The 25,975-nt window shown below is 41.4% G+C and overlaps 1 protein-coding gene across 1 annotated transcript in view; it reads left to right on the forward strand.

Moving 5' to 3' along the window:
* The window catches only part of DISC1 (DISC1 scaffold protein), a gene marked incomplete at its 3' end in the record, with an annotated part of 185,823 nt that overhangs the window by 17,282 nt on the left and 142,566 nt on the right, over positions 1 to 25,975 (forward strand). The window contains exon 3 of the mRNA XM_084261835.1: positions 22,761 to 22,911. Within this exon, the coding sequence (XP_084117961.1) occupies positions 22,761 to 22,911 (151 nt within the window). The remainder of the gene's footprint in view (positions 1 to 22,760; positions 22,912 to 25,975) is intronic.

Here is a 25,975-nt window from a genome sequence, read left to right on the forward strand (position 1 = left end):
TTCATAATTTTGCAGGCACATCTCCCCAGTGCCTCCCTGCCCTCCCTTTGGCATGTGCAGGCTTTTGCACATTCCTTTCTTGGTTTTAGCCCATGGAAGTTAAAAGTAGCAACTGTGGTCTTTTATGGACATCTTCAGTTCTCTTAGGACAATGATAGAGTCAAGGCAATGAGCATTAATCAAAGAGGTGAGGAGGGGAAAATTTCCAATTCCTAGCACTCTTACACAATACCATGCCTTGAGCAAAGGGTTACTGAGTCTGTAGGAGATGCTGCCAGTGGAAGCATCCAAACTGATGCCAGGTAATGCAAGTTTTAAAATTCTGCTCTTGATAACCATCCCATTAGCCTAATGCTCGTCAGGATTTCTGGTAGGTTTTGATTTGAGGAGTGGGAAATGATTGGGACATCTCTCCACTCATGGAGATTTTTAAAGCCTGAAAAAGTAGAATCTTAGAATAATAAAGGTTGGAAAAAGGCCTTCAAGATCATCAAGTTCAACTGTTAGCCCTACCCCACAGGGGCTTGAATTAGAAAGCATAGCACTATAACATCAAAGCCAGTTCTAGCTTTGCTGTAAAGTATGTTAGTGTGCTTACCATTGAAATTTCACAGTGAGGATATGACAGTTGTTTCTCCTGGTACTTTACAGTAGTTGATAATTAAGAATCTCAGGTAAGGTGGGTTGGGAGCAGCCCTGAGGGGAAGGACTTGGGGGTGTTGATTGATGAAAAGCTCAACACAAGCTGTCAATGTGTGCTTGCAGCTCATAAAGCCAAACATATCCTAAGCTGCATCAAAATAAGGGAGGGAATTCTGCCCCTCTACTCTGCTCTCCTTGGATCCCACCTGGAGTATGGCATCCAGCTCTGGGGTCCCCAGTACAAGACAGATATGGAGCTGTTTGAGTGAGTCCAGAGGAGGGACACAAAGATGATCAGAGGGCTGGAGCACCAACCCTAAGGAGACTAGCTGAGAGAGTTGGGTTTGTTCAGCCTGGAGAAGGCTCTGGGGAGACCTCACAGCAGCCTTCAAGTACCTGAAGGGATCTACAGAAAAGCTGAGGAGGGGCTGTTTACAAGGGCAGGGAGTGACGGGACAATGGCCTTAAACTGAAGGAGGGAAGATTTAGATTAGATATGAGGAAGAAATTCTTGATTGAGAGGGTGGTGAGGCCACCACCAGGTTGCCCAGAGCAGCTGTGGCTGCCCCCTCCCTGGCAGTGCTCAAGGCCAGACTGCATGGGGCTTTGGGCAACCTGGTCTAGTGGAGGGTGTCCCTGCCCATGGCAGGGAGGTTAACCCAACTAGATCAATTAGGGTTTTTTTGTTGTTTTTTCTCTTTCTCCTTCCTTTTCTTTGTTTTTTCTTCATGTTTTGACCTCTACCTGCTGGGTCTCAAGGGTCTGGGTAACTCCTAGTACTGACAAATACTCTGGTGGTGTAGTGGAATGACTTTCAGCTGTTACTCTACACTGAAGCTATGCTCTTTGCAGTAATGAATCCTGAATGACAGTGAGAACTTTCTCAGTAGGAGTCACCTGAAATTAAATGCCTCTCTTAGTGATGAACAGAGAGGAAAGATTCATTCTGTGTGTCAAAATGTAGTGCAAAGCCTAGTAGTGAGGTTTATTGCTGAAGAGATCTTCATCTATCAAATACTATTCAAAGGGAACAATTTCTCAGTCCTTAATTCGAGCAAGAGTTAAACTGGTGAACTTGAAGCAGAAAGCTTAATAGTGCATTAGTAATTTTATTGAAGTCTTGTGTTTACAGGGTTAACAAAGTAGCTCTGGTAACTTAAGAGTGCTACACTGATCCTGACCTTCTCTGAATGTGTACATGCAGTATCTGCTGCTCTGTATTCATAGGCCAAATGTCATGTTTTGTTGCCTGAGTTCAGAGTGAACCTGCTGTCCTGTTCTTTCAAAGAACAGGGGAAAGGAATAAACCAAAAAACCCTCAGCTCTTCTAAGTGCACAGCAGTAATTAAAATCAAACCCAAATTCATATTGAAGTGTAGGGGGTGTTGGTTTGAAATACTTTAATTATGACCTTTCCTTGTTGGTGAAAACACTTGTGAGCTGAAATTGCCCCAGTTACAGGCAGGTGTTTCTCTCTTCCCTCCTCCTGCTTTCAAAATGCATAGGCTCTGCTTTCCTAGAGTTGTATTGACTGACCCATTCATTCTGAATGTTTAGGGGCAGGCTTACAAACTCAGCAAAACTATTTCATTTCTGTCACTTCTCTTGGGGAAAAAACAAAGAAAAAAAGGAAAAAAGCCCTTTCCTTTTCTGTCAAGCAAGGAGAGGGCAAGGCTGCATGTATCTGTGTGAATGGCTACTGCCTGCCCAGTGTAAATAGATGGGAGTTACTGAGAAACTGCAGGCAGCAAAGTAGCTGAGCTGGATTTCACTTATGTTCTTCTCTTGTGGTACACTTATGTGTTGAATGCAGGAAAAAAATATTCATTGTGTCAAACAATATGAAACGAAGCTTTTTTCCATCTTTAAGTGTCTTGTAAATTGCTATTTATCTGCAAATGAGGAAAAAAAACCAACCCTGTATTCAGTTCCTATCCAAACCAGAGCTTGGTTTACGATGGCTACAGCAGCCATGTAAGGGCTGGCATTGTGTGGGGTGATAATGCAGCAGGCCTGGGTTTGCTGGATGATCACTTCCTGGCTTGTAGCTTTAAGGAGGGAAACTTGGGACTTTGACTTCAGTGAGTCTGTGGTGAGAAATTTATTCTACCTCTATGTGTGCTTCTGCAGGGACTGTGCTATTAGTGGTGTCAGCCGCATTTTTTGGTCTCCCTTGCATGCCGGCAACAGCATCGTGTCTTCTGTCTCTCTGGAGTTAGAGGCCAAGTCTGCCTGGCATGCTGTGCCTGTTCTAATTTGTCTAGAAGCCCTTATTTCACTGCTTTAATTTTATAGACTGTAATTGCAAAGTGCCTCTAATTGTTGTGCAGAGTGAATGTTGTTAAGAGCAACTGAATAGTTGCCTACAAAATCAATTCTTATTTCAGAGTTTAGGAGGGATGAAAAATGAGTTCAACAAAGAAGCTTACCCTCCTTGCTCCTAAAAATCTTCCTGGATCTCCTTCGTAAGAGGAGCCTTTCCTCTATTTCTATTAGATAGAAAAGTGAACTTCTGTGCTCCTAATTCCCTGCTCCAGAGTTCAACGTGCTGCCTGGCCTTCTCTGTGCTTACCCAAGTTATTTCTTTCTGTAACAGATGTGGGCAGGTTAGTGGCTTGTGTATGTTCCCTGGTGCTGCAACAGGGATCCTGGAAGCTGGGGTGTTCTTAGCCAGGAGAGATGTGGGGTTTTGGGTTTTTTATTTCATTGATGTAAGGCAGATGCCTGTGGGGCTCATACTTTCTTCTCTGTAGGAAGATCTAAAGAGCTGTTGTTCAGCTGTGTATAGTTGATACCTGTTAGTTCTAAGGAACAGCTTCTTTTCCCCCGTCCATTGCAAATACATGCTGTATGTCTGCTTAAAATTACCAATGGTCATTTTTAGTGTTGAAGATTTGTCTGTCATGCAAGAGCATGCATTGTTCCTGATATCTCTAATACCAGCCTAAAAGAAATACTGCTAAATGTGTCCTGTGGTGCAGAATTTCATGAAGTACCCTTGGGGGGAAAGCAAAGAAAGCATTTATGCAGCCCTGGTAGGCAAACAGAAAGGCTACCTATACCAAAGTACACTGGATAACCTTTGGAAAAATCAAGAAAACAGTGTGAAATACTAGACTTTTTTTTTTGTTCAGTTCTCATCTGCAGGCCAATTGACTCTTGACAGTTGGAGGTCTTTTTTGAAGTGATGTACAGTGCACAAACCTATCATCTCAGCTTCCAAGCAAGTAGACAGAAGATACTGGGGGCCAGCTAAAGGTCACAAAAAATACCAATTGCCCCTCCCATGAAAAGGGGTTTAAAGCAACTACCCAAAACAACTTGCAGAAAAGAGATATGGAGAGGCTGCGTCTTCCTTGATGTTAATATTCTGCTCAGCTAAAATTAACTAGCTGCTGCAGATTTCTTTTGGAAGTTAGGATGAAGCTGTAGCAATACTTAATTCTAGTCAGAGGATGATGTTCTTGGGAGCTCAGGGTAAGGTCAGAAAGTTGAATGAGTATTTCGCTACTGCTAACTCTCACAAAAGTCATGATTGTTTTGCTTCCTCTTGTCAGTGAGGAGGCCAATTTGGCCTCAAATATCTGTTTGAGAACTATCTCGTGGATTTGGGATGTATAGCAGTATTATGGTGTGTTCACTGCTGTACTATCTGAGCATGGTCTTTGTGCAGGTAATCTTTCTGCCATGCTTGTTTTTCAATTGATATTAAAACAGCCCCTTCCTTATTGCTTAACCACCTCCAAGCATAGGCAGCTGCTTGCTACTGAGCTCTGTGGGAATGACCATAATGAGCAAGGGAGTGCTAATTACCAGGGTAACCCCAGTGGGAAATATGGTTCTATCAGAACCTCTGTCCCTGAGTGGATTCAGTACTTCTGAGTTTTACACTTGTTTGTTTACAAATACACCCACCATTTGGGGTTCCTCTCTGGTGAAAGGACAAGACCAGCAAGCAGTAAGCGTGGCCATGAGTAGTTGCCAGGGCTCCTACTGTGCAAATTCATCCCTGGCTGATGCTGTTGTAAAAATGATTTCCAATCTTTCAGGCATGGGAGTTGTGCACAGGACAATTGTGAGGACTGTATGGCAGGAAGCTTGCTTTCTCATGTCTTCCACTCTGCTGTCTGCTGTTACTATGCCCTCATCTTGTAATATTAGTGTATCTCCTACCAGTAACTCTTCTTCCCTCCACTTTTTTTAGGGAGGTGCCTGGCAGGTGCTTGTTGTCTCCTCCCCTGAGTTATAGGTTCTTGCTCTCCTGTGTTCCTCTCTTTTATTCAGCCAGCGGGCATCATTTTCTTGTGCTGCTGCTGTTTCTCCTTGTCACCTGGTGAGCGGGGCTTGAATTTGCTCCTCACTTGCTGATTGTGGTCTCCTGGGGGTAGTAGTGGATATTATCAGTCTGCTGCTGTGCTGCACTTGCTGTCTTGTGGACTGCAGGCTCCGAGCTGGTGCAGAATAGTCACTCTGCTCCGGCCCTGTAATCTGAAGTCATAATTAGGCATGTGATGATAAGGTGCATCTTCACTGTCCCTTTCTCTCAATGAGTTAATTTCGACAGCCAGGAAAGCTGCTGACCCTTTCTTAGCAGGTGGTGTTTCCCTGTAGTCCTTCATGTGCAGCAGCCCCCCAGGAACCTGAGGAACAACAGTGCTTGTGTGCAAGGAACTGGACAGCATGCTGTTGTGCGCCTTGGTGTGGGAGGGAGCCTCCCACAGTATGCTGGCAGCAAAATTAGATGCTGACGATTGAATCTGTGCCCTCTGGAAACCGGTATAAAGGATTTGGGTGGTGTGGTGTGTGTTTCTGTGTGCTCTTTTGCTGCTGGCTGTGAATGGCTTGGGTCAGATTCTGCATTGCAATCTTCAGCTCTTAATGAAGTTCCTTGCCCCGTCCTGGCGCTTCAGGCTTCTATGTGTGTTTGTTTGCAGGAGAGTAATTCTGGCAGGAAGGTGTAACTGGAAGAGACTGGGTTAAGCTTACCCTTTGCTTTTCTGGTGAGAGAACAGGGTTGTACTTCTGGCTTGCTCTGCCTATACCTTTTGTCCTTGGTCTTGTTCAAGTTTCCTATTTTGGAAGAAGAGTGGGATTGGTTTTTGGGTTGTTTGTGTTTAAAAGCAGGTATTAATACTGAACAATATCCTTTTTGCTTTCATTATTTCTCGAGACATGGTGGAGGATGCATTAAATGTCTGGCCTCAAATACTCCACTTTTCTTCTACCCTTCTTGCTGTTGTCTGTTATTTCCCAGCTGAACATCTCACCCCGGAGCTCAGTCCTTGAAACCTCTTCTGCCCACTCACTATAGTCATCATTTCTTCTACTCCCTGCTATACTTTCTATTGCAGCTGGCAACATTTACACCTTCTTAATCATTTGCATCATTGTTTCTTTCTTTCATTCCTCCTTCTTTGTTTCTGTTAATCCTGTGCAATCACTCTTCCTGCCTCCAGTATCTCCAAGAAATTTCCAGGCTGCCTTTAGTATGGGGAGTGGAGCCGCCTGCATTGAGCTATTGCAAGGCATCTCTGCAGACCTGGCTCCTGAAGCTCACATGTATACCTTTTGTGTCTTCTTTCCAAGTAGCTGCCTGGAGCTAAATCTGCTGGCTGGCTGATGGTGTCCGTAGCCCTGATGTGACTGCAGACTCGCTGGCAGCCTGCTGGCCTGGGGTTCAGCTGGAATCACTGCCTGCTCTAACAGTGTCGGGTGTGCTTCACACTCTGCCCCGATGAGAGCGTCCTGGCCAGCCACCAATAAGATTTTTAATCCTGTTTCTGTCCCTTTTTTGCCAAAATGTGAGGAAATCTCTACTTCTTTCACAACAAAGGCTCATTGTTAATAAGCCAAAGTCTTGTTTATGTGTGAAGAAAATAAAGCCAGGCTAGGAAAGGAGAAGAAGCTGTAGTGCTAGAGGTTATTTTAATATCTAAATAACTTAGTTTCTAAGAAAATGAATATATTTACTGGGCTAGGTTAAGTATAAGGACAAAGGATGGTTTGGTACATGGAGGGAGATTTGCGAAACTGGGTGGAGTGACCAGAAATGTCTGAATTGGACAAGAGATTTTTACTACTTATAAAAAAAAAAAATTTGAACTTTTGGGGAGTTTTATGTTAATTCTTTTGTCTAATATCAGTGGAGGAAGAAGGTAACTGTAACTTAGAATGATGACAGTGCAAAATTTGCAGTGGCATGGAGAACCTCTATAGAATTTGTTTGGGGGGGGGTGGGGGAAGGCTTTTGATCATCCCTGAAGCTCACTAACAGGGATATAATGCCAGAGAGGAGGGGCATATTCTATAGTTTTCTGCTCTGAAAGCATAACATTGATGCTTTTACCTTCTTTGAAACTTTATGCAACTACTTTGTTGCATTTTTTATTATACACTTTCATGTATTTGACACATTGCCTGTTGAACCTGACTGCACCTTCTGCTTAAATCTTTTTTTTTTTTTAAAAAGTATTTCTGAGAGAGATTTTAGAAACATAGTACAATGGAATTCTGTCTGAGGCTTTATTTCTTCATGTTCATCATGGCATAATTGCATTAGGTATAAAGTGTGGCAGTCTGGTAATTCCTGGAGCTTGCTGAATAGATCAGTAGGATTTCCTGGCATTGGAAGCACGTGCAGCGTTCCAGAGATCAGTAAGGCTGCTGTCCCTGTAGGTCTTTCCATCCCTTGAAATGTTGAAACATCCAGTTGTCACAGCTGTGGGTGAGGATCCTGTGCTGGATGGACCTGAGTTTCCTCTGATCTGGCAGTTTTTCTCACTTCAACACTGGTTTTGTTCCTTCTGATGTGATGTGCCTGTGTTTTATTGTATGTACTTACGTGTTGCTGGATTGTGCTTAGAAAGGTATGAGGTGTATTGTCTGTAAACTTTTCTTTCTAATCCTTTATTAAAAAAAAAGAAAATCAAACATTTTTCTTCTGTAACTGAGGCCTGTTACAACCTCCAGCCTGCAAATAGGCTGTGCCCCTGAGAATCCCACTGCCTCCAGTTGATATCAGATTCTTTATACTTAGACTATGGATTTTTAAGCTTCCACCTCTTCAGGTAGGAGACAATGGCCAAGGCAAGTTTTATTTACACAGTAATGCATCTATTTGAAGTTTCTAAGTAAACAGAAATTACATTCTCAGAATGTGTTTGTGTGGTGGATATATTGTGTTGTGTCAATGCAGTTAAAGCTTCCACATCTCAAGAGGCATTTGTCACACACAGTGCTTTGTTAACCTAGAAGTAGAAGACTCTCAAATTCTATTTCCTGCTTATTACTGAACAGCTAGAAAGCAAAGATCTTTGAGACTGATTTTCTTTTCTTCTGGATGTGCTTTGCTGCAGCTTCATGCCCCCTAACATTGTGATGCTGCCATCGTTCGTAGCTTGTGCCATTGAAGAAACCACAATGGCTTTCTAAGGTCTTGATAGTGTTGTTATTAAGTATCTTTGAATAACTAGCTGAATTTGACACACTTAGGAAATGTGCCAGAGGGTAAAACAAACATCACTCCCATTACATGTGGCAGCTGAAGTGGCAGTGAAGAGGTCTGTGAAGAACGTCACCCTGTCCCTTGGCCAGCTTCCAGCCTCCCCTTCCCTATGGAAGTGAAAACCTATGAGAGGAACTATATGTTACTGTGCTAGGTCAGATCAGGTTGTTGTTTTTTTTTTTTTTTTTTTTTTTAAATGGAGCAATAATGCTTTGAAAGAGAGGTATGTGGCTTCAGATGCCTGTGCTCTATCTCTTCCAGTACTTGTTGACAAGGTGGTCTGATTCTGTATTAATAACTTCCATTAGCCTCATTATGGAGAAATTCAGGTAATTTAATATTTATTCCATATGTTAAGGACAGAGTTGCAGCTGTGTCTGATTAATCTTCTGTTTCTTTAACAAAAGGTTGTGTTTTTTCTTGACTTAATCTGAAACTTGCTTAGGATGCACACAGTGTTGGGTTATATGGCGTTTGGGAAATTCAGTGAGAGCTCAGCAGCTTTGCAACAGATCCGGAAGCCCGGTGCTTCCAATCAAAGCACTTCTCAGCATAGTGTGCAGTCAAGGTCCTTGGACTTGTTTGTTTTTTTGCTTTTTGGTTCCAGTGTGTAAAATATTTCTATTACTCTTCCCAGTAACTGCAAAATTCCTTACAAACTCGTCTCGATGATACAGGATCTTAGTCTTACAAGCTAATGTTCAATTTTTAATCTTTAATTAATAATGGAAGCTGAGAGTACACTGAATTGTATATGAATCACCTTTGATTGATGTAGTGAGATGGGGTGAACTTGAGTATTGTCTTTCCTCTTCCATCATTGCACAATACAACTGAGGCTTCCTTGGGTAGTGCAGGTTGTGTCCGTCTAAGTCAGGTTGTTGCTCACAGCCTTAGGACTTCAGCTCCAGCATTTAAGTGCCCTAATGCTAACTTCTCTATTTGTATACATTAATTCTACATTTTACACCGCACTGTGGTGTTCCCTGTGATAGAGGTGTACTTTTTGGAGAAGCAGAATAAAGTTTTGATGAGAGAGAATGAATTATACAGGAATAGGGAACTAAAAGAAAAAAACAAAACAAACCCCAAAACATTTCTGTGGGGTTTTTAGTTGTTTGCTTTAAACTCCATGGCCCTTTTGCTGCTATTTTAACTGCAGGCAAGCTATTCCAGTCTGCTTCAGGCTTTCCAGAAAATGGCTGTATCATCACTTGCCATACTACAGTGTTCAGAGTTTTTATTAAAGACTGTAAAACCCACTGAACTTCTGTCATGCTTGGAGCTTCAGATTTATAAGGTATTGCTATCAATAAATGCTGGCACTTTAATTTTCATACTTTTATGGAAAAGTTGTCCTCATGTAACTTCGTGTATTATAATTGATGTAACTATGAAAGCTATAGAGCCTGTGCATTAAGCTGTTCTCATCAGACTGTATAAGCTGCAAGAGAATGACAGCAATGCTTGTTTGTCATGTACTGGAAAAAAATGAAGGATTTGAATTGCTTTTTCTTCTCTGTCATGTAGATTGCAACAAAATTATTTTGTGTAGTAGCAATTATTGGGTGGAGTGATCTTTACCAATTTATGACATTGATGTAGTGGAAGGGACATTTTTCCACTTGACCTTTATGCAATGTGTCGGCTTGTCCTGTAGCACCAAATGAGTTGCAATTGACAGATTTGATGGAACACTAACTTGACAGGAGCTTATTGTTTGGAAGAAGATAGGTGTTGAAATGTGGAGTCTCTAGTAAATATCGTGATAGAACTTATTTGCATATCTTCTATCACTAAGGAACAACTTGCTTAGGAATGACTGCTGCCTAAATTGCAATTTGAACATTGATTAATGGAGACTTTAGTAAAACGTAGTCAAATAATGATATTTCAGAGTAAAGTCTATTGGTTTACCCCTTTTTCCTCTCTTGGTTGCTCTGTACCCGAATAACAATGGTTTTCCACTTTTTAACCTTGCTTCTTGCCTTAACACCTTTGTCTGTAAAAGGAAGAAGATTAAAGGTCAGATAAACAATTTTCTGTATGTGACAAAGAAGACATTTCTCCCAAGAGGGTGGGAGGCTGTGTGTATAGACGTGTGTGTTTGTATATATGTATGTGTATCCCACCCAAAGATGGATATGTATATATGTATGAGTAGCTTCTTTGGTTATTTATTAAAGAAATAATGGTCAGATATAGTTCTGGGAAGAGTTCTGGTTGTGGTGAGGAGTGGGGAGCTATGAGCAGATGCTGGGGTGAGGGTGGATAACGTAAAGTGAACCGTAAAGGAGAGAGCTAAGCTATTGCTGCCCCACTCCTCCAGCCACAAAGCGCAGAGGTCAGCTGCTCTTTGAATCTGTCAAAATAAAATAGGGAGAGGATTGTAGTTCTTGAGGAAAAAATTAAGAACAGAGAACACAGGTCAGTTATTTCAGGTGTTTTATCATAATCCAGTATATCTCTCTGCCCTGGTTGAAGGTTCTGATAGTTCCTGTAAATAAAATAATTGCAATTACAAAATGGGTAAGCCAAAGTTGTAGTAGAACCCAGGATCTGAGACTATTCAAGTAATGAATTATCACAGCTTTTTTAAACTATTGAGCAGCAGGATTGATAAAAGAGCAGCAACTACCATCTGTCTGATCTACATATTTTACCACAGTTCTTCTCAAGCTGTCCAGTTGAGGTAAATTAAAAAGGAGCTGAATTGGGTGTGGGAGAGAAAAGCAGCTCAACCATCTTCTGCTGCACTTGCACGAGGTATATGGAAGGGAAAAAGAAAGATGTTTGTAGAGGTTGCTCTTTAGATACTTAATGTAATCCTTACTCTTTAGTTAAAAGACAATTTCAGTAGAAGGGGATGCTGCTGGGTGGAGTCAAGGGGGGAAGCTGAGTAGCAAGGTTTATTTTCCTATGGTAAAACAGGAGGTGTGGGTGTACTGGCATAGAGTGAAATTCATAGCAGAATTTGCTACTGTAGCAATACTATTTAATTGTAACTGGTGAGGAAAGTAGAATTAGTTACTGTGAAGCTGTATGCTAATGAAAATATATTTCTTGCAGTGTTTCGTTTGTAGTTAAGACATGGTGCAGGAGATAGTAGGCTTTAATGTGTTTATTTTGTGGGAGATGGCTATAAAGCTCAGCTGGAAGGCGGGAAACTTCCAGAACTGGAAGCTGAACCTGTGTCTGGTGAGCTGCGATTCTGGGGACTGCAGCGGGATAGTACTTGAAAGATGTCCCGTCTGTTGTATGTAGGTTTGTATTCAAATGGCAATTCTCTTGTCCTTTCTGGAGCACCTGCTTTTCTGAACCTTTTCCAGAGAGTGTGGCAAAAGCTGAAGCTCTCCCCTGATCTTGGCTCTATCAGGTGCTCCTGCCTTTACAGGCCGAGTCCCATCAGAGTTCCACTCTGCTCCTCTTTCCCCTTCTGTCCTGGCTCCCATTTCAACCTGCGTCTTGATCGGTACCTGTGTCTGTGGCAGCTTTAATTTCCAGTCTGGGAAGGCCCCGATGAGAAGGTGGGGAAGCTTCTGGAAGCAGTGTGAAACTTTATGGGCTTGGACTGGAAGAAGGTAGTGAGCCTGCACTTCAAATTTTGAAGTCCCATAGCTTAAAGCATGGGGACTGGGAAAGGCGCTTTGGCACTGCTGTGCTCCGCTCAGGTTGGAGATGTTGAGAGGTGGTTCTGCGGATCTCATTCTGGAGGAGGTTGGGTGGCTTTGCAGTGGCTGTCCTTTGGGTTTGTTCTGCTTGACCCTGTGCAAGTGCAATCCACCCAGGCCTCTGACTGTTTTGTGGTTGATGGGGTGTTGTCTCATTCACAAATGCTTCCCTGGAGGGGGACTAAAGTAGAGTTAAAGTGCTGTGGAACTTGCTTAGAGAGCCTTTTGGTCTCCTCCATACTGACCTCTTCTGACATCCTGCTATGCAGCCCTGCTTGCTGCCCTGTGTGCTTGGGGGGTAATTCTTTATTCTTATGCCTGAAATGTTTCCAGGAGCTCTGTGCTGGGTCAGTGGGGACAGCTGCAGATCCAGGATAAAAAGAATATCATAAATGTGAAAAAAAGGTAAAGAGTGTGAGTGTGTGAAAGGGAGGAAGGTAGAGGAACAAGAATAATAATAATAAAAAAACCCAAAGAAAAAAGATCCCTTTTGTTCATATAGGTAAGAGCCTGGGATTTATCTGCTTTTGAAATTAGAAAATTAAGAGGTGACTCCAGGAGGTAATAGTCTTTCAGAGGGAATAGAGTCCTGTAAAAGAACAAAAGGGCACCAACTTAAGAAAAGGTCAAATTATGAAAGGGGTAATACAAGGTTTCTTATGTAAGAAGCAGTTCAGATTGTGTAATTACAGCAATCCTTTCATCTGAAGATCTCACGCAGGTGTTAATTAAGCTTAATGAAGCCCCTGTGGAGCAATTGTTACTATCTACCTTTTTACAGGCAGGACCTAGAAGCTGAAAGAGGTGGGGTTAATTCATCTGAGATCTTGTAGCAGCATTATAGAATCTGCTCAAGAGAGAATATGCAGAGTGAGACTTGAAGCCACCTGGCACAGCTATGGGCAGAACCCTTTCTATGAAACCTTGCTGTATATCCTTACTACTTTTTTTTTTCCTGAAAATGTAGGTACGTGCAGATGCAGAAAAAGAAACTTTGGACTAAGAAAAGTTACTCTTTTTCTATGTGGGCTGACTTGATTGTGCCCATAAGTACTGTTTTTCTTAACTTTTTTTTTTCTAACCCTGTGCTTATGATATACAGGTTTCTGTGATGTTTGGGTCGGCATTTAATGTTTTGCAAGCCAAATATAAGGAAAATATACCTATGTATGTGCCTATGTTGGTGGTGTTTTCTGTGTTAGTTCCTTTCATGTGTTCGTGTTAGTCTTTCCAATGCAAAGCAGATGGATAGATTGTTTTGTGAGCTCCCTACAGGGAAATAAAGCATCTCCTAATTGTTGTCTGTCTTCCTCTAATTCTCTTGAGCTGTTACAAAATTTCTTTTGAAATTATCGGAAGTACTGAGGGGTGGATGAGGATGGGGAAACAGAATGCTGAGATAGTCTTACAGTGCTTTGTTTGTAGGATCTTAGGCTTTTGAGCAAGTCATCTGAGTGTTTTGTTTGTTTCTTACAGTATCCCACATAGTGTGGGTGGTTGCCTGTCTTGTGTTTTGGTGTTTTATTCTTTTTTTTCCCTGGCAGTGGAATTTGGGCAGCTCCAAGACTAAGCTTGTCAAAATTGCCACCTTCCTTGTGTCTGGAAGCTTCCATGGCGGGTTGAATGTGGTGGGTGCATTGATTCTGCCAAGCTGTGTTGGTATAGAACTGTTTTGGAGAGATGGTACCTCCGAGTTGCCAGCCCTCTGAGCCTTCTTGTCCTACTGTATGGACTAGATCACTTTTAGAGTAAGAACCTGCTGGGCTGGGGTATTTTTGAGTTTTCAGATGAGTTTACATAAACAGCAGTCTGTGAAAGTGTATAATTTCCAGTACAGAGTTGTTTTCTGAGGGGCATATCTGTGACCTTTGTCTGCTGGCAGCAAAATTCTGGCATCCAGGAGCCCATCCATGATGAATGGATGTACTGTTTTCAGCTCATTTGCCATAAAACCTTCCTTTACTTCTCTCTCCCCTTTTGCTTCTAGAGAAAAGTGTCAGGTTTCCTCGTAGAGTTCCCTGCTGCAGCTTTCAGAGCAATTGGTTTGGGGTTGTTTGCACGTATTTATATTCTCTGTATTGTCCTCTGTAATATCTATTCTGTAAGAAAGAATATTTGCTGCCTTTTCATCAGTGTGCCCTGCCACAGAAGGAAGATAATGCCTAATTGCATTTTTGCTTTGGTGATGCTGATCTGTAGCTGGTGGCTTAAGCAGAACTGCAAGCTGATTTCTTCACATGTTGCAGTACTTGGGGAATATTGCATAATATAATATACAACATACTTTAAAATCACTGCTGTTTTCTTTCAGACTTCAATATAAAGCAACTCTAGACTTACTTATATTGGTGTGTCTTAGCCTAGACTTTGTGGTGCTTTGTTGTGCATTTTTTTACAGCATGGCCTTTTAAAGGATGAAGCTAAACCTTTGCAGAATACTTCTTATGTTATCTGTACTGGTTTTGGATGACTTTCTCCCCCCAAAAAATCTATCTTTCAAATGGTGTGCTTTGAGGTGGCATTCTCAATATATTCAGGTTAGGCAATAACAAAGGAGCCTTTTCTTTGTTTGACAGCTGGAACAAAGCACTTTAGATTCACAATATGTTCTTAAATAGATCCTGGAATAAAAAAAATCCCAACATAATCTGACTGTGTCTCTAGCTATAAAATCATTGATGTAAAAGCTCATTGTAGACCATCAGATTTTTTAATTTCTTGTTATTTAGAACTTGCTTTATAAAATCGACCAGTATGTCACGAATATAATGCAATTAGTTGTATTGTTTCACTGTTAATTGACTGGCCTGTCTTCTAATCAACCCATAGCATTTATTCAGAAGCAGTGAGGAAAGGCAGATGTTGGCTTAGTGATTTCTGGAGCAAGGAAAGGGACATGGTGAACTAGGATTGACTTGTCCACAACTGACATGAATGTACAGCTGACAGTTGTTCATGTATGTGAACTGTGCTGATGAGGAAACCTTTACCAAAGCTCTTCCTCTACCATCTCCAATAAAAGAAGGAGCTGTATTGCAAGTTGAGGAGCTCGGCATTGATTTCTGCTGGCTTCCTTGTCTTGAGGGATTGTTTTAAGAGTAGAATTTAATAGGCATCTATACCATTGTGCTGCATAGCCTTAACTTCTTTTTTTTTCAAAAAATGCAGATTTAGCGTAGAATCGGCGGTACGTGTTTTTCTTTATTTCTCTACAATTTCATATGTAGTGACAGTACTGTCAGCACTGCCTACAGAATAATGTTGATATCAAATAAAGTGCACCAGCAATCAGCTTGGTTTTTTTTTTGCTTTAATGTATCTTTTGATGTTCCTGTAAATGATTTTTATTGTAGAGTCATATTGAAAATGTAGGCATCTCAGGGGTTTCATCGGAAACTCGATGTTTATGAAAGACTATGAAAAGCAAACAGTCAACAGGGCACTGCTTATTTTGTATTGTGAATTGACTAAACCAGAAATGATGTCTGGAAAAAATTACACATTAAAACTCTGGTGGTGTTCGAAGTAATTTACAGATGCAGCATTTCTGAAGATAAGGACTGTATGGGATAGACACTGGAATCGTGCCTTTGTTTTAATGCAGTTACAAAGACAAGCAAGGGGCTGCCACATAGAGAGAGCTGCCTGCTATTTCAGCAACTGTTACGTGTGTCAGGCACTTTAAAAAAAAATGTAATTACTCCAGCATTTAGAAAAAGATGGAAGTGGCTACCTTATGCTGTAATGTAAACCACTTAGGATGCTCTTACTCTTAAAAACTTTCGTATTAAAAATATCGTAAAAACATAATGTTCTTCAGTGTTGTCAGATTAAGAGCTGTGGAGAATAAGCTCCTACTGGCACACTGAAATTTTTGTGCATAATTTCCTCCCCATATTGTATGTCTGATGCTTTGTCCTCTCGGTTTGTCTCTTGGACTGTCATTTGCTGGTTGTAAATTCCTTGGAAGGGGATTTTTTTTCTGTTGTCTGAGCCTCCATTGGAGGCCTCTCTGTGAGATGCTAGTGGCAAATAACAGCTACTTTGCTTGCAGGATAGCCATGTTACAGGGAATTGTAATGTAGCTTTATCCAGATAGTCCTGATGTGCCTTAAACTCAGCCCAGAAAGAAGAGCTGTGAGGATAGTTTGGGCTACATCATTGCCAGATGATAATGAGAAAGAAACATGAGAAAACAATTTTTTTCTAATGTTGGCCAAGTAATTTAAGAGATTAATCACCCAAGTCAGGACTCTTATGTTTTCTGTTGGGCTCTCAACCTCTCCCTTCCCAGAGGTGTGCTGGGAAAGCCTTTCTGGCTTTGTGGCTTCTTGCTTATCTTCCTTCTGATGTTGCAAGTACCTGTACACCTACATCCTCACAAAACCTACTGAGTCCTACGGCTTGTGTCCATAAATCACTGCTCCATTTAATTGTTATTACTAAGAGACAAAGAACGTTACAGAGCTGAATGGCAACCTGTCGGCAGTGCTGCTGCTGTGGATGTTCTGTGACATAGGGGCACTGGTCAAAATCTGTGCTGAAAGGCTTCGCTAGGCCTGCATTGGCATCCTTCTGGGAAGAAGTGTTATATACAGCATAGACATTTTGGTGTTAAGATGTAAACTGTAGGTGGGAAGCTTGGAGTTGCACTCTGGAGGAAGCATAGGTGAAACTTCTGAGAATTTAGCTTTTCGTTCAAAGCCTAAATGAATGCTCTTAAATTCAACATGAATTAGAGGGGGAAAATCGATATCTGTCAATGTGTCAAGCTTCTTTTTATAAGAAGTATAACAGCTAAAATGTGTTTGCTCTTGAGGGTTTTTTTTAAAGCTTTCAGACTTCCTTGTCTACTGGCATTCAGTACATTAAATTCTGAAGTGTTATATGTGCTCTAAGGATGCAGGAATTTCCTGACTTGTAACTGATGTGGGCTGATAGGGAGAAAATGCAGAGTTTGCTAGGAGACAAAGAGGCTGCTTGACAATCCTTGTAAGAAATCCTCCAGACACTGTTCTCTGTTGCTTCTCTTGCAGGGACTATTTTGAGTACCAGGTTTCCTTCCCTTTCCTCCCCTACCCAAATTACGTGTCTCGTTGCTAGGAAAGAAAAGGAATGGAGAGACAGTAGGCAGCTGATGTTGCCTGCAGCAGGGGAAGCCTGTGGCATCAAATGTGACATCAGGTCATTGCTGTGCATTTTGCCTACTCAAATGCCTTGGGTCTGGCTGGGAATGCAGGAGACCTACTCTATTGTACTCTTCAGGTTAATAGTGTAACTTTAGCACCAGAATGGGAGGCAATCATTTTGGTAGGTTAAAGCAAGAATTAGAAGGGTTTGTCACCTGCACTAAGAGTACCAACACAAAGAAGCATGGAGTTGTAGCGTTCTTCACAAAGCCCTCCTGCTTTGCAGTGATTTCTGTAGCAGTTGCTTCTGACTCTAAAGGATGTTCAGCAGCCAGGAGTTTGATTTGCTGAGCTGTTCCTCAGGGTCGTCTTGAGAGTTCAGGAGCCCAGCTGGAGCACTTTGTGAAATCTAAGGTGCTTTTTTGGTTGGAATGAAAAAATGAAGTGATGGGTAAGTGGGGTAATTTCATTTGTGTTTTGCTGTAGTCTTTTATGAACTGAACACAACTGTGGTACCCAGCAGCTTTATAGCCTTGTCTGGAAAGTTTTAGCCTCCGCTTACAGGAGCTACTTTTTCCACTGACTGCTGGAAGTATTCCGAGGACTCTGGACCAAAGACCATTTTACTTCACCTTAGGTGTGAGCCTTTAAAGGGAATCTTCCAATTGTCCCATTTACCATACTTTGCTTCTGCTCTGTAGAGCAGTCGTGGAGTGCACGGACTGGTTTCCTTTCAGGTGGAACGAAGACTGAAGATGTGCTCTAGAGGTTTACCTGAGGGGCTCCAACTACTAACTGGCCTTCGGTTCATGGGACTACACTAAACCTAGTCTGAAGCAAAAGCCCCTGAACTGTGTTTTTTGGCTGCTCACCACTGAACTGGTTTGCTCTGCAGGTTTGTTCCTGTTAGTCAATGCAGTCAGAAGGGTAGGCCTAGGTCTGGGTACAGCTGTTGCTCCTGTCATTCCAACAGGCTCTTCCAGTGTCTGTCCCTTAGCCACATGCCTTCTTGGAGCCAGCCTTGCTCAGGCATCCAGTTTGAGACATTTGGGTTTATTTTGTTGGTTTCCGTATGCAGGGCTGAACAGAAGGTAGAAAAAGTTTTGGTCCCTACTGGTGACTGGACAGTATGTGGACAGGGCCAGCTGTTCAACTGTCCAAATGTAACCCAAAGCTCCCTTTTAGATGTGTTTGGTGTGTTAGAACTTGCAATGAATATCTTCCTCTGTGTATCGGTTTGGTGCTGTTAAATATTTAATTATTTTATTCTCAAATTAAGAGCACACACATACTCCACTTGCTTGTTACGCTTTCATGTCAGATCACAGTGTATGTCTTCACATGTCATTTCTGGATGTTAATTTGTTTAGTAATTGGGCTGTAGACACCTTGCTTACTAGTCTGTTCTCCAGCTGTATTTCAGTCACGTCTTCAAGCTCGGCATTAGACTCTTCACTTGCTAGCCTTTGTAGCATTGCTTTAGCTAATGTAAGTTGCTCTGTGTTGGAAAATGAGTGATGCAATTTGAACATGATGATGCTGAAGTTGTTAACACGCAGGGGAAGTGAAGGAGGAACGTTTTGCTTTATTTGCAGAAAAAAAAAAGTATCATGATAATATCATCAGACTTTAGGTTTAAAATTACCAAATGGGATCTATGTTTATGTAATTCACAATTCCATTTTGAAATTCTCTGTTACAGTATATTTTGGAGACCAAAACCATAGAGAACCTGAGAAAAGAGAAGCTTCCAGTAGATACATGTTGATATCCATCTGTTACATATTTTTGTCGTCTTTAGTTTTCTTCCCTTTTCCCCTCAAAGTAGTCAAGTGATCTAGGGGTAGTGTCTTGCTCATGAAGTCTTTCAGCTGACAGACATTCGATGGTTGGCAGCAGTATCAAGGTAAAGGGGCACTTTGCACCCTGGTTCTTAGTCTCTTCTCTTTAAAGACTTGCTACTGTGTGTGGTTGGAGACAGGCTGGGCTCCTTTACAAAACAGGAAACCGTATCTTTGATGTTGAATATACAAATCCACTTCAGTCATCTTGGAAGCTTTTTTAAGAAAGTGAATGCTGGAGAGAAGTATCTAGCAGCTAAGAAAAAGATTTTAGGGCTGCAGTGTGTTATTTATGCATGTAAACCCTGCACAAGTGCCAGTTTAGAGCCTTTGAAGGAAGTAAGGGCAAGGAGGAGGGGATTTACAGGATCAAATGGCCTTCTCTAGTTCATCTATTGAGAAACACTTCCATAATGTCTAGCAGTTTGTAGAATAGCACTGTGTATTGTCTTCTCACCTATCAGCAAAGAACACACATAGATAACCATAAATATGCAGTATGCAGCAAATGATGTTCTGTCCTTACTGTGATGATTTTCTTAAATGTTTTTAAATGATGATAAATAGTTTTGATAAAGTGAGCCTTCTCTTCAAGGGAATAAAACTAATACCAGAATATGTAAAAAGTAGAGAGGTAGCCAGATGTTCTCATATGGCCAATTAAAAATTATGGAAATTGCTTCCTTTGCCCAAAGCTATTACAAAACATGATCTTTGGAGACAATAGTGTTGTCCGACTGCTGTCTGTTAATGAGAACAGCAGTTAGCATCTTCCAGGCCTGTACCTTGGGTTGGCTTTAAATTGAGTTGGATGGTTGAAGTGCACCAGACAGTAACAGATTGGGATGGAGTGTAATTTAAAGGTTAACTTTTGCTGTTGGCATTGAGGTAGAAGCTTTGTCTAGGGTACCTGAAGGACTGCTGCAAGCTAGCATCAGAATGCAGTGAAATAAAAGGCCAGTAAAGAGAATTGAGCCTGATTGCAAATGCCTTTCTGTAAAACTGTATTTATTGCATATATTGTAGGTCCTTCATTTAAGTACTTCATCAAATAGGGGGATTGCTTTTTGCATACAAACTGTGTGTTAAATGGCTTATTTTGAGTTAAGTATGGAACAGAGGAACAAAAAGCCCTTGTGTGTGATGGAGGTATCTGAGTGTGTGTGACTTCTTTCGGTGTCTTAGTCCATCAGTGAGCTCTGGGATCCTGAAAGGTCTTTTCTGTGTTGAAATAACATGTGTGAAAGACTAAAACCAAGATAAAAGAATGTGATGTCCTTGAGTCTGATAGCTTATGAAGAGCAAAGGGCTTCTTTGTCTGCTTCTTGGCTGGAAAATCCTACTAAATATGGTGGGAATGGATCTCAGGAGAACACGTTTGATCTTGCTAGTCTCAATCTTAACTCTGCCAGAGCTATTCCTGAGAGCTGGTTGACCTGAAAACCAACACTGGCGGTTAGTGCTTTACTGTCTCTAATGTTTTTCCTCATTTGCTGCAACTCAGTAGCAGCTATTGAGGACCCAAGTTCTGAGGGGAGGTGAAAAGTGTTGTATTACTGCTTTCTTTGCAGTTTTCTGGTATGTAATAGTACTAGAAGTTACCCTTCTTTAGCTCCATTAGATCAAGGAACCCTGCTTATTGTCCTCTTTTTTCACACATCCTAATTGCTAGACTCGGGATCGTTTCCGTTACTTCATCTTGATCCAGATCTCTCTTGAGCTGCAGCATGGAAAGCTGGCTGAGATAAACCTTATTTGCATATAGTTCCCAGCTCTGCAGATTACACTGAGGTGCCTTGGTCTTCCCATGCCCTGAAGATACCAGCTGGGTCAAACTGAAGGGTCTTCTTTGCAGAAGAGGAGCCTAAAAGTTGAGTGCTGCAGTGTTCAGCTCAGTGGTGGCAGAGTCTCTTGAAATATAACCCCCAACTACAGTGCTGAAAAGGATAAACCATCATTTAGTGCTGGGAGGTGATGAGCAGATATGGGCAGCAATTGTACTTATAAAATAGCAGGAAGCAAATTATTTAGAAATGTCTGTTAATCGAAACTAATTGAATTCTGTACGGACTGGAGTGTATGAAGCCAAGAATTAGTGAGAGAGTGAATTGGCGTGTGTATCCCCTCATCTGTTTTCCTTCTCAAATTAGCCTGTTCCTAGGGCCAGGATGGGTAGGACTAGAATGGTGAAACAACTGGACACACAAACGCAGTGTGAGCATAATTATGTGAAAGAACAATGACAACATCCTTGAATGACTGTAGAGGGTTGCTGCAACTCCCGCTTGGGTAACACAGGAAGCATAATGGTGAATGGTTTGAGTAAAAGGAGGTGTTTCCACGTGTTTTGGCATCCAGTGGTCATTGGTCACAGTCCAACGCTTTTCTGTTTGTAATAGTGGTATTTTTGATGGCTGTGTTTGAAATTCCACACACAATGTGAATGCTGATATGTTTTTTCTGGCCAAAGTATGGGCTCAGTCTCATCCAGGCCCAAATTCCAGTTTCCTTGTGGTGATTGGGGATAGGTTGAAACCATTCAGCTGTGGCCCCTGAGAAATGCACTGCAGATGTGGTTCACCTCCACCTTTTAAAAGATGTTTCTGTGTTGCAAGAAGAGCATGTAGGTGTGTATACATGTGATTGTTGGGGCAAGGCCTGGGCCCTGCAGCAGCTTGGGTGGTGATCACTTCAGTGAGAGCCTTCTGGCAGGGTTTTATACTCTAATGACAACAACAACAGGAGTTTAACTTTCCTGGAATGGTCAGCTGGCCTAGGGAGAAGATCTGGTCTCATTAGTACATTCTGTGTCTTTGTTCCACCCCATGGGCACAGAAGCAGAAGGGAGATCAATACTAATGATAGATTACTGTAAAAATGGATCATTTCCCTAAAGCAGCAAGCATAAACACCCTTCTTAAAACCCCTTTGAGGTTAACAGAAGAAAATAAGCGGTAAAAAGCATGCACAGATGGATGCTATTCTAATAGTACTGTGTTGTATTGAAAATGTTAGAAGGGAAGGAAAGTTAATCATGGAAAATTGTAGGCAGTGAGGTCACAAGGAAAATACTGAACTCTAAAGGGTTTCCATTTGTGGGTTAGCTCACAACTCTGTGATTTGACTAATGTATCATCAGAGGTGCTCTGGTTTGGACCAGCCAGGCTCGTTATCTGTCAGGTACGTGATTTTGCTGGTGTACTGGCACTATAATTAATAGAGAATATGCGTACCAGAAATAATAATTTGTCACTGGAAACATGTTCCTTTGTTTTCTACCCAGGGAAAGAAAACAAAGAAGAATGAACTTTAGATAGAGAAGTGATTAAGAAATGTAGGGAGTTATGGTAGAGTCAAAGCACTCTCTTAATGACCACTGTTATTTTTAATGTTGAAAGTAAATTTTTTTTGTTGGATGATTAAAGTAAGCATAATTCAGGAGGGCCTAGAATGAGATCGTTCTTTGATTGCTATAATTGCACATGCATTTTCTGCTGGAAATATATTGCCGAGATATCATATGTGATTCTTCAGTTCTTGACCTCGTAATGCAGATTTTTAAAAGGTCAGACTTTAAATCCGTAACTGCCACTTAAGACTGTTTTAAAACTGGATCAGTGAAGAGTTAGGAGTATTCTTAGAATCAAATTCAGAGCAGTTATGCTAGGGAAAGAGCACAGATGATAACTTCAAGTCAGTTCTTTGGAGCTTTACCAAATTAACTCTGTGAATGTGCTGGGAAGCCTGTGGTTTTATCCTTGTCGTAGAAGAAAGTACCTTAGTGTCCTGGTTATCTGATGTTTTTCCACTGTAGTCTTAGTAATTAATCCTTGAGCAAAACAGGCCAATACATTTTATCAGTTTGTATGGTGGATTTTACTTTTTGTTGATTGACCTCTTTTCTTCTTTTAGGTAAAATGGAACTTCTTTCTCACTGTTAAATAACCTTTTTTTAAAAAAATTTAATTTCTAGCTGATAAGTTTAGACGGAAACTGGAAGAACTGGAGAAAGAAAAAGATTCTTTAAAATTTCAGCTTCCTTCAAGGCATCCTTCAATCAGCAGCTTTTTGGATAGGTTCGTTGCACAAGTTCAAGCAGCATTGTGCTGGGCTGCCGAGCGTCGGTAAGTTTGTTGATACCTTATTATGTAAAACAATGCTTCTCTCTCAAAATGATAAATACAATTTATGAGTAATTCTAACAGAGAGTTTTAAGGACTGTATAACCTACCAATATGAAGCGTGTGAAGCTCCTGCCACCCCTCACCCTCCCCAGCCCCCTCTCCCCCCCCGCCATTCTTTCAGAATTGCCCTGAAAAATATTGATCATGATGAACTGGTGAATTAAAGGGGACTTTTCTCTCTCATGTAGAGCGGGAATGGAATTGAATCCTTGACATGGCAGTTTGAGCATACAACGGCAATGCAGCTTGAGCAGTGGTTCCCTGTGGAGCTAATGCTGATGCTCCTTTTCAGGCAATGAAAAGATATTTAAATATAAAGTAAAAAACAGATTCTTTTTTGATATACATAGGTCTTTGGGAGCTTCCTTTTTATGCATCCCTTGTTAGGTGGCAGTAACGTGCTCAGCACTGTACAAAGTCACCAAAATAAATTCTCAGCCTTATCTTGAAGGGATAACAACTTCAAAGATTGGGGGGAATGTGAGATGTGTTGGGCGACCCAAGGGAGGTAGTTAGCTTAGGAAGAAAAAGTTGTTTCTCTTTCTAGGTCTGTCTTCAGCTGTGCTACTGGTTACTTCTTAGTAAGAAGAGGATTCATCACAGTTATTGGAGTCTATTCTCAAATACAGTAGTGTAAATTAAAGAAGAAAGCTTTTTTGTTTGCTGGCAGCTTGTACCTGTAAAGGCTGCAGTGTGCTTGTCAATACATTTGGGTATAACTTTTTTTATATCCATGAAAATTAGATAAAATCAGTACAGATAACAGGATTTTATTATTGTATTTCAAACTTTTAAGGATATTTTTAGTCTCTATTTAAAGTATTTAGTAACGAGATGGGTTCTAAACCAACTTTGCTCTCAGAACTGCTTCCTCCTACCTTCTGAAACTCCAGGAAGCTGTTTTACCAGTCCTTAAAGATTAAGATAGAAAATTCTGTGTTTTGTCATTAAAGTTTGTCCACTCTATGCATTGATTTGTAGTGATGATTTTGGCTTTAGATGTAGAGGTGTCTTTGGTGTCGTAAAAATTTGGTCATTAAAGCATCCTTGAAATACATAGCATATTTTTTCCTTTGTTATGTATATAAAATATATTTATATATTAAAAATCTACAATATGCATTTATGAAAGTATTCTTGTTCTTTGGATGATTATATCTGCAACTCTTCTCTTTGTACAGGTCTGAGAGCAGTGGCATTCTTCAGGGTCAGATGAATATCCTCTTCACTTTTCTGTCTTGTGCACACTTCTTTCTTTGAGTTTGACTGTTGTGACACCCTTTTTCTTGCTTGGATATTGTAGCCTTTTACACTGCTTTGTCTGTGGCCCGACTTTCATGTTGATGTACCCTTGGTCTTCAGTAGAGGAGTTTTAAAATGTTTCTGTTCCAACAGTATTTTTAGACAATACAGAGTGGAAGACAGGACCGCTAATGCAAGAAAAAATTGTAGGCTTCAGTTTTTATTTTCATTTTGAATTGGAACAACCCAAATATAGCCAGTTTGGGTTTTTTTCACCTGAAAAGTTAAAAAGATTAGCCCCAGAAGACCAGATCATTGCAGTTCTGCAGTAGTTAAACCAGTCCCATCTTTTTGCAAATAAAGAACTTTTAAATTGAGGACTGTGTATAGCAGGTTATTTGTTGAATACGTGAGACAGAAATCCATGCCCTGGTTTTATTTTACTTGATTAAGTGATGAGATGAGTTTTTAGGTGAATGCACTCAGTATTGACATAGGGTATTGGGGACAGGTGGTAGAAGCCAGCCTTGGTGATGCTTGTCTTAAGAACAATATCATGTTTGAGACCTGAACAGACTGGACCAATGGGATGAGGTTTAACAATGCCAAGTGTAGAGTGCTGCACATGGGACATAACAACCCCATGCAACACTACAGGCTTGGGGAAGAGTGGCTGGAGAGCTGTCAGGCAGAGAAGGACCTGGGGGTGTTGGTTGACTGCAGGCTGAATATGAGCCAGCAGTGGGCTCAGATGGCCAGGAAAGCCAATGGCATCTTGGCTTGTATCAAAAATAGTGTGGCCAGTAGGTCTAGGGAGGTAATTGTACTCCTGTACTTGACCTTGGTGAGGCTGCATCTTGAGTGCTGTGTCCAGTTCTCGGCTTCTCACCACAAGAAGGACATTGAGGTCCTTGAGCGAGTCCAGAGAGGGGCAACCAGGCAGGTGAAGGGGCTGGAGGGCAAATCATATGAGGAACGGCTGAGAGAGCTGGGGGTGTTTAGTCTGGGGAAGAGGAGACTGAGGGGAGAACTTATCACCACCTACAACTACCTGAAGGAGGTTGAAGAGCGGTGGGTGATGGGCTCTTCAGCCAGGTGACAGGAGACAGGACAAGGGGAAATGGCACGAAGCTGTGCCAGGGCAGGTTCAGATTAGATGTTAGGAAAAAAAATTTCACTGAAAGAGTTGTCAGGGCCTGGAACAGGCTGCCCAGGGAGCGGGTTGAGTCACCATCCCTGGATGTGTTTAAGAAAAGGGTAGATAAGGTACTTAGAGATATGGTTTAGCATAGGACAGGAATGGTTGGACTTGATGATAGACTTGATTAAAGGTCTTTTCTAACCTAGTGATTCTGTGTTTGTGCAATCACTCAGGTTTGTTGAGATCGGAGAGATCTTGTTTCTGTTTCCTCAGTATCAGCAGATGGTTTTTAAGGAGGTTCTGAGAATAACCTATGTTTATCGTGGAATGTTTCCTAACTTAATGACCAGCTGCTCAGTAATTTCTGTTGCGTACAGCGTTCAGAAAGATTCAGCTCTTACTAAAAGAGGGTGGCTTCAGAGCTGCTGGGAACGGTGGTCAGTTGGAGCCACAGCAATCTGTAATGGTTGTAAAGCTCTGTCAGTTCAGTTGAAGTCTTAATGCCATTTATTTTAGTGCTAGGCTTTTATTTTGATTTTTAGCACCACCTTCAGCCTGTAGTGAGGGAGTAGGGCATGTGTGTGTCTTCTGATGGTCCTGCAGAAGAGATGGGAACCTTTT

The sequence above is a fragment of the Gallinula chloropus genome (genome assembly GCF_964237585.1).
Source record: "Gallinula chloropus genome assembly, chromosome: 3".
NCBI lineage: Eukaryota > Metazoa > Chordata > Aves > Gruiformes > Rallidae > Gallinula > Gallinula chloropus.